General features: G+C 34.8%; 1 protein-coding gene across 2 annotated transcripts in view; it reads right to left on the bottom strand.

The window, feature by feature from the left end:
* The window catches only part of LOC145293755 (uncharacterized), a 312,307-nt gene that overhangs the window by 21,630 nt on the left and 277,814 nt on the right, over positions 1-12,863 (bottom strand). Inside the window, exon 8 of one of the 2 annotated variants that reach the window (XM_080140260.1) lies at positions 6,842-7,073. The exons of the other annotated variant lie outside the window; for it this stretch is intronic. Coding sequence (XP_079996386.1) covers positions 7,060-7,073 — 14 coding nt within the window. The 3' untranslated portion in view covers positions 6,842-7,059. Of the gene's footprint in view, positions 1-6,841; positions 7,074-12,863 lie in introns of those variants that run through there. 2 annotated transcript variants of the gene reach the window in all.

Below are 12,863 nucleotides of genomic sequence, written 5' to 3'. Positions count from 1 at the left end.
TCTTGGGATGTGTACACAGCTGGTCAACTAGTAGATGGTCTGCAAAAAAATAAAATAAAATAAAATAAAAATGAAAAATAAATAAAGAAAGAAACCCCCGGTTTTCATCAAACGGAAATGGAATCATGTCGTCTTTTCTAGGGCGATAATTTTATCGTTCCACCCTGTATATATAACAAAATAGTAACGTTTCTTTCTCTTGCACTTTCGCCATTATAGGAAAATGAGAAAACATTTCCTATGCACAACCTTTACGTTCACCACTTACAGTTACTACTAAAACTGTGTTCCTAGCCCACAATACATACATTTTGTCCCCGTTTTACAATTCCTATTTCTTCCTGTTGGACGGACTCTCTCAAATACGTAAACCCACTGAGAGAGTAGCAAATTCTTTCACTCCGATACAAATTACTCCTCTTCTTTAACCAAAAACTGCTTCCTTTTCTTTTTTGGTTAACTTCTTCGTATTCGCCATGTCACTATTTTATGCATAATTACAGATTCAGGAAAAAAAAAAAACGATCAAAAAGTGCAGTGAGAAATTTTATTACCACACAAGCAGAAAGCCCCGGCATATAAAAACATTCATTTGGAACGCGCCTCTTTCATATCAAATACGGTTGATTTAATACGTCGGGCATTTGATATGACAGGAGTGCGTTCAAAATGAATGTTTCTGTTTAAAGCAAAATTGTACACATGACACTTGACTTTTTCATTTTACAGTTAAATTCAAACCATTATCTCTGCACGAGCAGAAATGTCAGGCATATAAAATTAACAGTAGGTTCTTTGATATAACAGGGGCGCGTTCGAAATGGATGTTTCTGTTACGAGCACAATTGAAGCGTGATACTTGACTTTTCGCTTGGAACTTTAATTCAAAAATAATTTTATAAAATTAACAGTAGGTTATCTACAATGCAATGTAGACTACCATGTATCGTGGACTAAGTAAATGCCATGTGTGTCATCTTCCGGCATTAGAAAGTATCACTACAGACGAACAACATGCGGACTTTATACAAACTTTTCTTTTTTTGGATTACCACCACGGCAAGGAAAAATGTATAAAATTCTGAAGATGGTGTATATCGCCGAAATGTTAATTTTAAATAAATTAATAAATATTTGTTTTTCTTTTACATAATATTGCGTTGTAATTTGGCATATAAACGTATTTTATTTTATACACTCACACTCACTCACACACACACACACACACACACACACACACACACACACACACACACACACACACACACACACACACACACACATATATATATGTATGTATGTATGTATGTATATATATATATATGTGTGTGTGTGTGTGTGTGTGTGTAAAGAATTTGATTGCAAAACACGATAAACATCATTTTCAATTTGTTTTTAGTTAACAAACGATTTATATTTATAATATTAATAAGCTGAATATTTATAGTGATGCATAGTGAAATGAATTTCATTACGAATATATTGATTATTAAAAAAATACAGAACTTTTGAGATTAAATTATTTTGTTTCATATTATTTCTTTTCTTTTCAAATATCTCACAGACAGATATTTTTCCGAAAAAAAAATACAAAAAAAACAACTAAAAAACCCCCTGAGATATGCGAAAAGAGATAAAAAAAAAAACATTCGAGAACAGTAAAAGCGAAACATCTTCTGAAAAATTGAAATTTTCTTAATTTCGAAGGTTATGATATAGATTATAATATTTAGATATTTGTACTCCTACATTATATTTCCGATAATACCTCTACACTTTCCTAAGGCAACTTATTTTTTGTCAATACTTTACGGTATTCTAAGCAGAAAGTTTATTTATATAGATATAATATCAAAAAATTATTAATATCAAAAATTTATTAATACAAAAATTATTAACATTATTAATATTAAATTAATATTATTTATAATGAAATTATCAATATTCAAATTATTAATATTAAAAATTATTAATATTAAAATTTTGACATATTTCTAAAAAAAAAAAATATTAAAAAAAAAATGTGTTTTGTCCAAGAATAAATTGCGCTAAAAAACGCTCTTTTCTCAATTTCAATGAATTGGATTTTTCGCGTTTTGCATGCGAACTCTTCATATATATTGAGTATGTGTATTTAGGCAAACATTGTTTGAAATTTATATTTTGGTGTGCTCATTTTTTTTTTTTTTTTTTGCGAACTTTTATCCTCATCTTCATTTTTTTTTGCGAACTTTTATCCTCATCTTCATTTTTTTGCGAACTTTTATCCTCATCTTCATTTTTTTTGCAAACTTTTATCCTCATCTTCATTTTTTTTTTTGCGAAGTTTTATCCTCATCTTCATTTTTTGCGAACTTTTATCCTCATCCTCATTTTTTTTTGCGAACATTTATCCTCATCTTCATTTTTTTTGCGAACTTTTATCCTCATCTTCATTTTTTTGCGAACTTTTATCCTCATCTTCATTTTTTTTTGCGAACTTTTATCCTCATCTTCATTTTTTTGCGAACTTTTATCCTCATTTTCATTTTTTGCGAACTTTTATCCTCATCCTCATTTTTTTTTGCGAACTTTTATCCTCATCTTCATTTTTTTTGCGAACTTTATCCTCATCTTCATTTTTTTTGCGAACTTTTATCCTCATCTTCGGCCAACTCATCCTTTGACATTCTTCAAGTGGTTAACATCCGGGGCTCGTGACGCAGTGGATAGACGCATTACATCTCTATGGCTCCATGGAAGCATTGTCTGAGGATAGCGGTTTCAATCCTACCCAAAGCAGGCTAGAGGATTAGTTGGCTAAAAGGTGGTGAGACAACAACAACTATGGAAGGCAGTAATTACTGGGGGTACAGTTACAAGATTCAACATTCCGCAGTTTACCACCAGAAAAAAAAGGCCAGAAAATGAATTGGCCGAAATGTGGTGAAACAGCAACTATGAAGTTAGTAGTCCGCAAAAAAAAAAAAAAAAATGAATACACCAATCATAAAGCCTCATCTCAAAAGATTAAAAAATAAAAATAAAAAATATATAGCAATTATATTTCTTTTAATTATTCGATTTTTCTAATGATCTTTGTTTTATGCAAAAATAAATTAAAAAAAAACCCATTAATATTATTGCGTAAAAAAACAGTTATAATGTTTTACAATGCTTAATGTATTACAATCTTATCTTAGACGTTACTTCTGTCATCATGGAATTTGAATTATTAACATTTTTCCTAAAAACTTTCTGCACCCGTTTCACAACTACCTTTTGAAATTCTCTTTTTTTCTCGCTAGGTGTTTTGTTCATTTACTTGTTTTTTTTTTTTACCTGATGATGATTTGACGAAGAATCGAAAACGTTCGTTATACATATAAAATACATACACTTTTAAAAAATATAATTAAAGCGGAAGATTTCTGCTACCTTTAACAATGTTCGATATATATATATATATATATATATATATATATATATATATATACATATGTGTGTGTGAGTGTGTGCGTATATATATATATATATATATATATATATATATATATATATATATATTATTTATTTATTCGAAGGTAAACAGCTACATTTGGTCGCTACAAACAGCCATCTGTTTCAGTCATCGAGCACTATCTAACAACCTCGTTGTATTCATTACATTTGACTTTTGAACATCTCAAGACTGGATTTATATATATATATATATATATATATATATATATATATATATATATATATGTATATATATATATATATATATATATATATATATATATAGTCAGTTACATGAACCATGTAAGTTGTCCAAAATGGTGTGTTTATAAGTTTTTTTTTATGTAAAGATCTGAGCAGTACGTGATTAAATATGCAGCAATGACATAATTTTGCAAGCTTGTTAGTCGGTCGTAATACGAAACAATATTATAATTGATACATTTTAAAAAGTATTAAATGACCAACTGAGAAAACTTGATATCTGGAACTTGGAGAATTATTATTATTATTATTATTATTATTATTATTATTATTATTATTATTATTATTATATATAAAATAAAATACGCATCAAGTGCGCTTGAAACCAAATGACAACGTAATATTAGGAAAATAAACAAATATTTTACTTGTTTGAATTCACCACAAATATATTTTGAAGGTAGACTTCATCTTCAGTGTTCTTTGTTTCTTTTTTTTTTTTTCTTCCTTGCCATGTTGTAAATTTGGAGAAAGGTAAAGATATCCAAAAGTAAAAGTCATTGAATTTAACGAGGTTGTTGATAGTGCTCAATAAATGAGCATAATATTATTTTATTAAATTTAGGCAAGCAAAATTATAAGTCGCTAAAATAAATTTACTGTTTCAATCTAAAAAGATTTCATCAGGCGACAGAAGCTCTGTTCTCCCTGAATGCTGGTCGATTAGCGACATATGGTAATTGTGTTTACCTAAATTTAATAATATATATATATATATATATATATATATATATATATATATATATATATATATATATATATATATATGGATTGAGAGATTCCAACGAGAGAAAGATGTATATTTAAATGAGAGAGGTCACCAAGAATTTGTATGTATTTTTTTAAACATTATTTTATTATTCTGTATTTTGATTTTTAATTAAAAAAAAAGATTATATTGTAATAATGTTTTGAAATCATTGAAATAGTTTTTAACGCGTTTCAGACGTTCTGTGAAGCGTCCTCTTCAGAAAGTATTTAAAATGTGAAATATTAAAAGTATATTTAAGATATGCTTAAAATATATAAGAGCATTTTCGCAGTCCATTTTGGTGACATGTTTCTATAAGCGGTGAAAATATCTGTAAATGGTTCTAAAGGTCTTCAGTGATGTGTTCCACCCTTACCCTTGCTTATTGGTGTGTGTATATATATATATATATATATATATATATATATATATATATATACACGCTTTATTTTTTATTACCGTATCTTTCTGTTAAGTTACATTATTGTTTCAGCTACTCGGTCATTTTTTTGGCCGTCTGTAGCTTCCTCAGACTTTTACAGAAATGTTCGCTATTTTGGGATGAAAGAGTGAAAGAGTGAATGAGGTCAGGGGGGTGCGAGTAGCTGAAACAATAATGTAACTTAACAGAAAGATACGGTAATAAAAAATAAAACGCATATTTGCTCTACAACAGTATTGAGCACTTTCTTCAGTTTTTATTAATTGCCATTTCCACTATATATATATATATATATATATATATATATATATATATATATAGTAGAAATGGTAATTAATAAAAACCTGAAGAAAGTGCTCAATACTGTTGTAGAGCAAATATGCGTTTTATTTTTTATTGCCGTATTTTTCTGTTTAGTTACATTATTGTTTCAGCTATATATATATATATATATATATATATATATATATATATATATATATATATATATATATATATATATATATATATATATATATATATATCACAGGACTGGTCGCAAGTCTTATTAATTATAATTACTTAACTCCGTATAAAAAATAGAAATAGCCAAGCAAAACTTTATACAATATATAGTGGCAAACAATGGAGATTAATGATAAATAAATATGTGAAAGTTCCGTTGTTTTCATCTCAGACCAATCCAACACGCTTAGTTCGATTCTGAGCAGCTTTGGATAATTCATCTCTTGTTATGATATTCTCTCCCGAGTTCAAATCCGACTAAATCCGTAATGCTTACAGACTAACAAGAGTGGGAAAGAGCTTAATGGGTATAGGACAACACAATTATTGGTAAAAATAACAACTTGTGTTCATCTAATCGTATATAATGGATTGTTTGCAATTCGTTATTTTGTCAGCATTGAAAGGTTGATATGATTCCAAACGGATATGGCAAATATAACCGTTCTTGTTATTTACATAATACAAGTTAACGTACGTGTGTCCAGCTCGCTTAAAAAAGCGTGTATTAAAATTTAAATTTGGTGAGCAAAGAAGAAGAGGCTTAATCTTAATAATAATCGATAATAATGTGCAAAGAAAAAAAAAAAAGAATGATTACGTATGCAAATTTAAATGTTTAGTGTTTAGGAGTAAGGAAGGTGAGGCTTAATCTCAATAATCCCTGATAATTATAAAAAGAAAGGAAATAATCTTTTACACATTAAATAAAGACACAAACTATTCCTTTCTCTTCTTCTTCTTCTTCTTCTTCTTCTTCTTATTATTATTATTATTATTATTATTATTATTATTATTAATTCACTTGAAGTTCTTACATCAGGCCTAACTGAATAAAATATGGTGTTCACTGGAGTCTGAGTGACAAGTCTCTTCAGATGTCCAGTTCTCTCCACCTCTCGTAACAACCAGCACAGATGATTTCGCATTATCGCAACTACCGCTTATAATTGATTTCTTGCTGGCAACGACTGTTGGTATTCTTTGGAGTTTGGATGGCAAACAGCCTCCACAAGATTCCAGTATCCTGTACACTCTTCCAGTGTTTATTATTATTATTATTATTATTATTATTATTATTATTATTATTATTATTATTATTATTATTATTAATAATCATAATAATAATAATAATAATAATAATAATAATAATAATAATAATAATAATAATAGAACGAAAGGCGAAAAGCAGAAAAAGAGGGGGATGGAATTTTGTCTTTTTTTATCGATTAGTTTCTTTTTATCAACAGAGAGAGATAAAGACAGAAAGAGAGATATAGGGGGAAGGGGGACATATGGGTAGTTTTGTCTTTTTCACGTCGATTAGTTTCGTTTCAATGATTCCAAGTAGTTAACAGAAATGAAATGATGAAGCGAGAACAAGCGGTCGGAGCCTGCTATTAAAATGAACAAAAGTTTTATTACTTATTTTTTTATTTTTGTATTTTAGTATCTTCAGCGAGGTTCATGGCAAGTCCCGTACATAAATGATTTTTTTGTTGTTGATTTGTTTGAGTTTTCCCCGTAGTCACGGCGCATGCGTCAGTCTTGGTTTCATGTGTTGCCCGGATGTCTCCCTGGAAAGTGTCATATAAGCTCAGTCATCACGTCCGGCTCTCTAGTCGCCCAGTTCTGTTAACAAAGAGAGATAGAAAGATTGGGTATTTGCGTGAGTTTGAAGCAGATGATAGGAATGAAATATTAACGGTTTAATCATTTAACAGAATAACGGTTTTAGGTTTTCAAATTTAGACAGAAAAATGTAGAAATTGCACACGAAAGAGTAGTACACACACAGAACTTAGAAAATAAGTTGGGTAATTAAAAATAACATCGTCTTATTATTTGGATAGTCCAATTTTTGGCGGGGGTACTTCAATGGGCATATGCACTTAGTATCGCCAAGCTATTCGATAACAATAACGTACTTTAGGCAATTTCTAACAATTGCATTCCCAAAATTAAGAGGGCGAAAATGGATACAGTTGATATAAAATACGAAACGGAAGTCCCTAAGCATGAAACGAAATAACAAAATTATGTGATAAAACCTGTGAAAGTGCTCGACTGAACTCCAATCTATGACACCTCCCTTGCCAAACTTACATAAAAAAACACTCGACTAGCTACAACCACTATATATGATTTTCCCCACTCTCTATCTGTGCCTAAATGTAAACACAGATTCCATGAACAAAGCTTCTTTCCCAAAACTGCCCGCTTTTGGAACTCTTTCCGCTGGCATGCTTCCCGGTTGAATACAACATGGTAGCCTTCAAAGCTAATGTAAACAATTCTTGTTAAAGTGTCCTCTTAAATAATCAAATTCTACACAATTTGCACCATAAATGATTACTACACCGTTACCTTATATTCATTAACCTTTAACCTCGAGTGACCTTCGGGTCTTGATAAGTGGTGTGTCCCCCCTCCCAAGTAAAATAAGGCATTCTATCTAAGAATTTAAAAAGATATATTAAAGAAAACTTTATTTATAAAAATGTAAAAAATAATTTTTTTAGCATTTCTGTTATTGTTTCGTGGTAAAACAAGGTGTTAAAAGTAAATTTTTTTAAATAAAATATTTCCATATAAATATAAAAAATAAAAGTTTATTATCATTCTATTTTTTATTCTTTCATGATAACACAAGAAGTGTTAAAACTAAAATAATTTTTCGAAATAATATATTCTATATGGTTTCGTTCTTCGTTTCATGCTTAGTGATTTCCGTTCTGTATTTACATCAACTTTAAATCGTCCGTGTGTTTTTGTGCGCGTGTGTGTGTGTGTGTGCATGTTTGTGTTTTTTTTGTGTATGCGTGTGTGTGTTTTTTGCGCGTGCGTGTGTGTCTGTGTGTGCGCGTTTCTGTTAGTGCATTTTTTTGTGTATTTGTGCATGTGTGCGTGCTTGTCTCGCTATCGCATACACTTCAACCGAGAGATCTTTTTAAGATTCTGATCGTCCCTCTAAATGCAACTGACATTATTTTTCATGAGTCTAGCTGCTACTATAATTACTGGAATGATAGAAATCTTCCTAAGATTCCAGTTTCTTTTTATTTTATGCATAAAACCTTGGTATTCTGTTATCTTTTCCCCTCTCACCTCTATTTAACCCATCATCATATGATATACTAGCAAAACTAACTGCGCTTCCTACTTTGATTCTCCTTACCAAACACTCAACAATGCTATTTTCTTTGCTTTTTCTTTACACAGTTAACTATAATGCTTGACTCTAACATTTAATCATAATCGTAAATTGACATTTTATGTACTTCAAAATCTCTTTATGTGTGATTTTCGCCGTCTTAACTTTAGGAACGCAATTGTTAGAGATTGTTATAATTTATATATTTATTCTTAAATATTACTTACAAAATTAAGAAATCGCTATGTTTTTTTTTTTTTTATATTTATTGTAAATCCATACAATTAGTCTCATGGTCATTAGAGATTTTTTTTCATGTTGACTGAAGTATATTTCTGGTCAGTTATAGATCAACATTCCCAGGCTTTACTTTCTCCCTTTGAGAAAGAGCTTGTTTATTGCTAATCATCTGAGACGCCTCTCCTGATGAACGTTGACGAGGCTGTACATGCATTTTTAGCAGACCAGGATATTATTCTTTCTATAGGGCACTGGCTCTTCAAGTCTCACTTTTCGATCCTTGTCACATCATGGAAGGGAGACAGACACTTCATATCGCTGCTAGATCTATCAGGAAAGAGAAAGTCTTTTATTTGGCCGTAGCTAACTTTGCTGGTCTCTCCTCTGATTGAATAGCATTAATCACTTGCTGTATCATCTGCCTTTCTCAATATGTTAAGGTTTCCATCCTGTGGTCGCAGTAAGCTTCTAATGCTGATCCCTCTGAGGGGAACATAAATATAGAAAAAGATGGAGAAGGGGCATGGAGAATAAGTCAAATTACTTCTATTACAAGTACATATAATGAGCACAATCGTGTTGACACACCGGTTCCTGTCAGATCACCAAAGTTAAGCAATGATGAGCCTTGTCAGTACCGGATGGGTGGCCATTTAGGAAGGCTAGTACCACATTGAGTCATAAGAAATTTCCAGGTTAGTATCTGCAGGCGCATTAATTCACTGGGAGCAATGCACCCTGCACCCCTAGTCTCAGTTTAGACATGCATCTCGGAAAAGGTAACTCTGATGACGTTGACAGCAGGACGTTGGATGGCCATGGAGGAGGATGCATCTAGCAGATCAACGGTTCTATGGTATTAAGAGTTTGTATTTATTTGCTTCCCCATTGAGAAAATTAGGCACAAGGCCGTTTTTTAATGTGGAGAGATTGGGGAAATAGGGACCAACTCCCCGGGACGTAGGGGAGCTGGATAGTGACAATTGTTATGACCAATAACTGATTACTACAAGAGCAATGGTCTTATATGTGGGGTTACCCCCACATATGGTCTTTGATTGCAGTATCTGCTGGAACAGATACTACACTTTGAACTTTAATCTTATTTATTTATTTTATTGTTGTCAAAAAATGAATTTACAATATCAAATTATAAAAGCAAAAATAACAAACAACAAAATTAGGCACAAGGCCCTATAAGAAATTGGGGAGGGGAGGGTTCAGGGTCTTTGTGACTATTGACATTTGATAAAAATGGACTTTGGAGTCTCACTCTTGACTGGCAACATTTACCAAAATACCTCATTCACTCTGTGGATTCTAATCTAACTAATATATCCCCAGCGTTAAGAATAAAAGAAAACATATGTACAATTGGTAAAAACTTATCTGTATGTCTGTGTATGCATTTTTTTTTTTTTTTTTTTTTTTAATATATATAAACAATATAGTGAGTGTGTGCATTTGTGAGATGACAAAAAGAGTTCAAATTCATAAAAGTATATACAGTTTATAATCAAGTTATTAATAGCACGTGGAGTGGGGCAAGCTAATGAAAAGAGTTCAATTTAAACATAAAAGATACAGCCTACTTGGTTTGTTAGTACTGACCCCCCTATACTAATCTAGCGATTAGACCCCCCCCCCACTGTTTTCCGGGGAACCGAAAACAAGCAGGGAGATCCCTATGAGGGGTTGGGGTGAAGCCTTAATAGGAGAAAAGAATTCAGTGGGAGGAGGGGAGAATTGGTGTCCTCTGAGTATTGGGGGAAGACCAGGATTACATCCAAAATAAAAGCAGGTAATTGGGGAGTGGGTGGACTCAGAGGTTCTCTAGTACCAAAAATAATAACAGGAGTGGGATCTCGTTTATACCACCAGTCAAGAGTCTCTTTAATTAATTATGCTAAACTTAAGCGGGATGGGTTCCGAAGGACCCAGCACCGCCCGTGCCATGCTCAAGGAGGGAACACGTATTCAAACTTGGCTCCTCGACGGATGCACAAACTAGTGTTGTGTACCCACCTCTTATTAAACTCCGCTCGAGGCAACCTCTTCCAATCGCATCTGATCTTTACTTTAAGCAAATGTTTAAAGTAAACAATCAGATCCCGATCTGAAACAGATGTCCCTTCGCGGACCAACTTGAGGTGCGTGATCCAAATCACCATGCGCGCTACTGCTAGGATCGCCAGGAAAACCATACTTTCCTCCCTGGGGAACGGCGGCTCCATGTTGTAGACAAAACAACCAATGTCGAGATCAAGCGGCTGCTCGCCATCGATGCGAGCCGTTACCTCCGCGATGTATTCCAGTAAGGCCTGGATCCGGCTGCAGCGGAAAAAAGCATGCTCGACCATTTCAAGCTTGCTTTCGCCACAGCGCCGACACAAGGCCCTTGTTTCTTCATTATACAAGCAGAATTCGTCGTAGAGGGGCAGTGCTTTTCGGACCAGTCACCAGGTCAGGGAGAATTCCGAATTAGTCAGAAAATCCCGACCCGGCGCCCAACTGAACTGAGAACGGATAACTTCCAACGACCAACCTAATCGCCTACTTAGGGGATCCTTCGCGGTGCCCACCACTAGTTCCCGATAAAGCTTCTTCCTAGGCTGATCGAGGACACTAGTCCCCGGCAAAGCTCTAAGAGCGGTCCGGCATTCGGAAAAGAACTTGGACTCCCCCTTCGGTCTACGACGACCTTCTACCGAAGGGTTGGGTTTGAGATTGGGAAACGAGTTCTCAACCACAGGGACCCAAGGAGCGTTCTCCTCAAGTGAACGACACAGGAAAGCCAATCTCTCAGCGTTTCTATGACACAAGAGACTGGGCTGACCCAGGCCTCCCTCACTCGGACTCTGGACACAGACCTCTCTGCAGACATAGTGCTTACCCTCGTCCCACAGAAGTGAGTCGAGGCGCTTTTGTAAGCGGGTTAGGCGTTCTGCAGGGAGAGGAAGTACAGACAATCGGTAAAGGATGAGCGGAAAGACGTATGTAGCACACGCCTCCGCCCGACCCTTCAAGGACAATTTCCTTCTAATCCAAGTCTTCACCGACGATTTGACCTTGATCTGTACTTCCGACCAATTCTTCTCCAGCTGAAGTCCCGGTCCAAACCAGACACCGAGAATACGGACCGGTCCATCGGTCCAGCTGAAGATACCTGGAAGCAAGTTTACCCCGGTCCAGGCCCTCAACCGCAGGCCGACAGACTTGCTGCGGTTGAAGATGGCCCCCGTGACTTTTTCGTATCGAGCGAGCGCCTCGACCACTGCTTGAACGTCCGTGGGGCAAGACACGAACATGGTGACGTCATCGGCGAATGCGGAAACCCTGGCTCATGTGCCTCCAGGTAAAGCAATTCCGCGCAGGACTGGTGTAGCCGCCTCGTCCCTTAACTTGCGAAGGAGGGGTTCCAACGCCAGGACATACAAAAGAGGCGACAGCGGACAACCCTGACGCACCGACTGGGAGACGGCGAATGACTCCGACAGCATACCGTTGATCTGCACCGCTACCGCCGGCCTGTCATACAGAACAAAGATCCACTTGCGGAAGTCCGGATTAAATCAGGCAGCCTCTAGCACAGATCCCAGGAACCGATGGTCGACCCTATCGAACGCCTTGGACTGATCTAAACTGATCAGCGCGGCTTCGGTGTCGTCTTCTATTCCCTCTATGATCGAGCGAATCAAATGAAGATTGTCTTGAATTGATCTCCCCTTCACAGCATAGCTCTGGTCTGGTTCGATCAAGTCAGTGATGACAACCTGCAAGCGATTCACTAGAATCTTTGCCAAAATCTTTAACTCTGTGTTTAGCAGAGTCAAGGGCCTATAGTCGTCAAAAGTTTCCACCCCACCATGCCGTTGACCTTTCCTCAGCAATGTGATCACTCCCTTGGTCACCTGTCCAGGGATGGATCCCTGAGCAGACCAATGGTTGAACACATCCTTCAGAATAGGGACCAACATGGGCGACATCCTCAAGTAGAACTCATAGGGCAGACCATCAAGCCCCGGGGA

Source organism: Euprymna scolopes, chromosome 2, assembly GCF_053919585.1.
Source record: "Euprymna scolopes isolate OS-2025 chromosome 2, ASM5391958v1, whole genome shotgun sequence".
In the NCBI taxonomy this organism is placed as follows: Eukaryota; Metazoa; Mollusca; class Cephalopoda; order Sepiida; family Sepiolidae; genus Euprymna; species Euprymna scolopes.
This window is presented reverse-complemented; position numbering and strand designations above follow the sequence as displayed.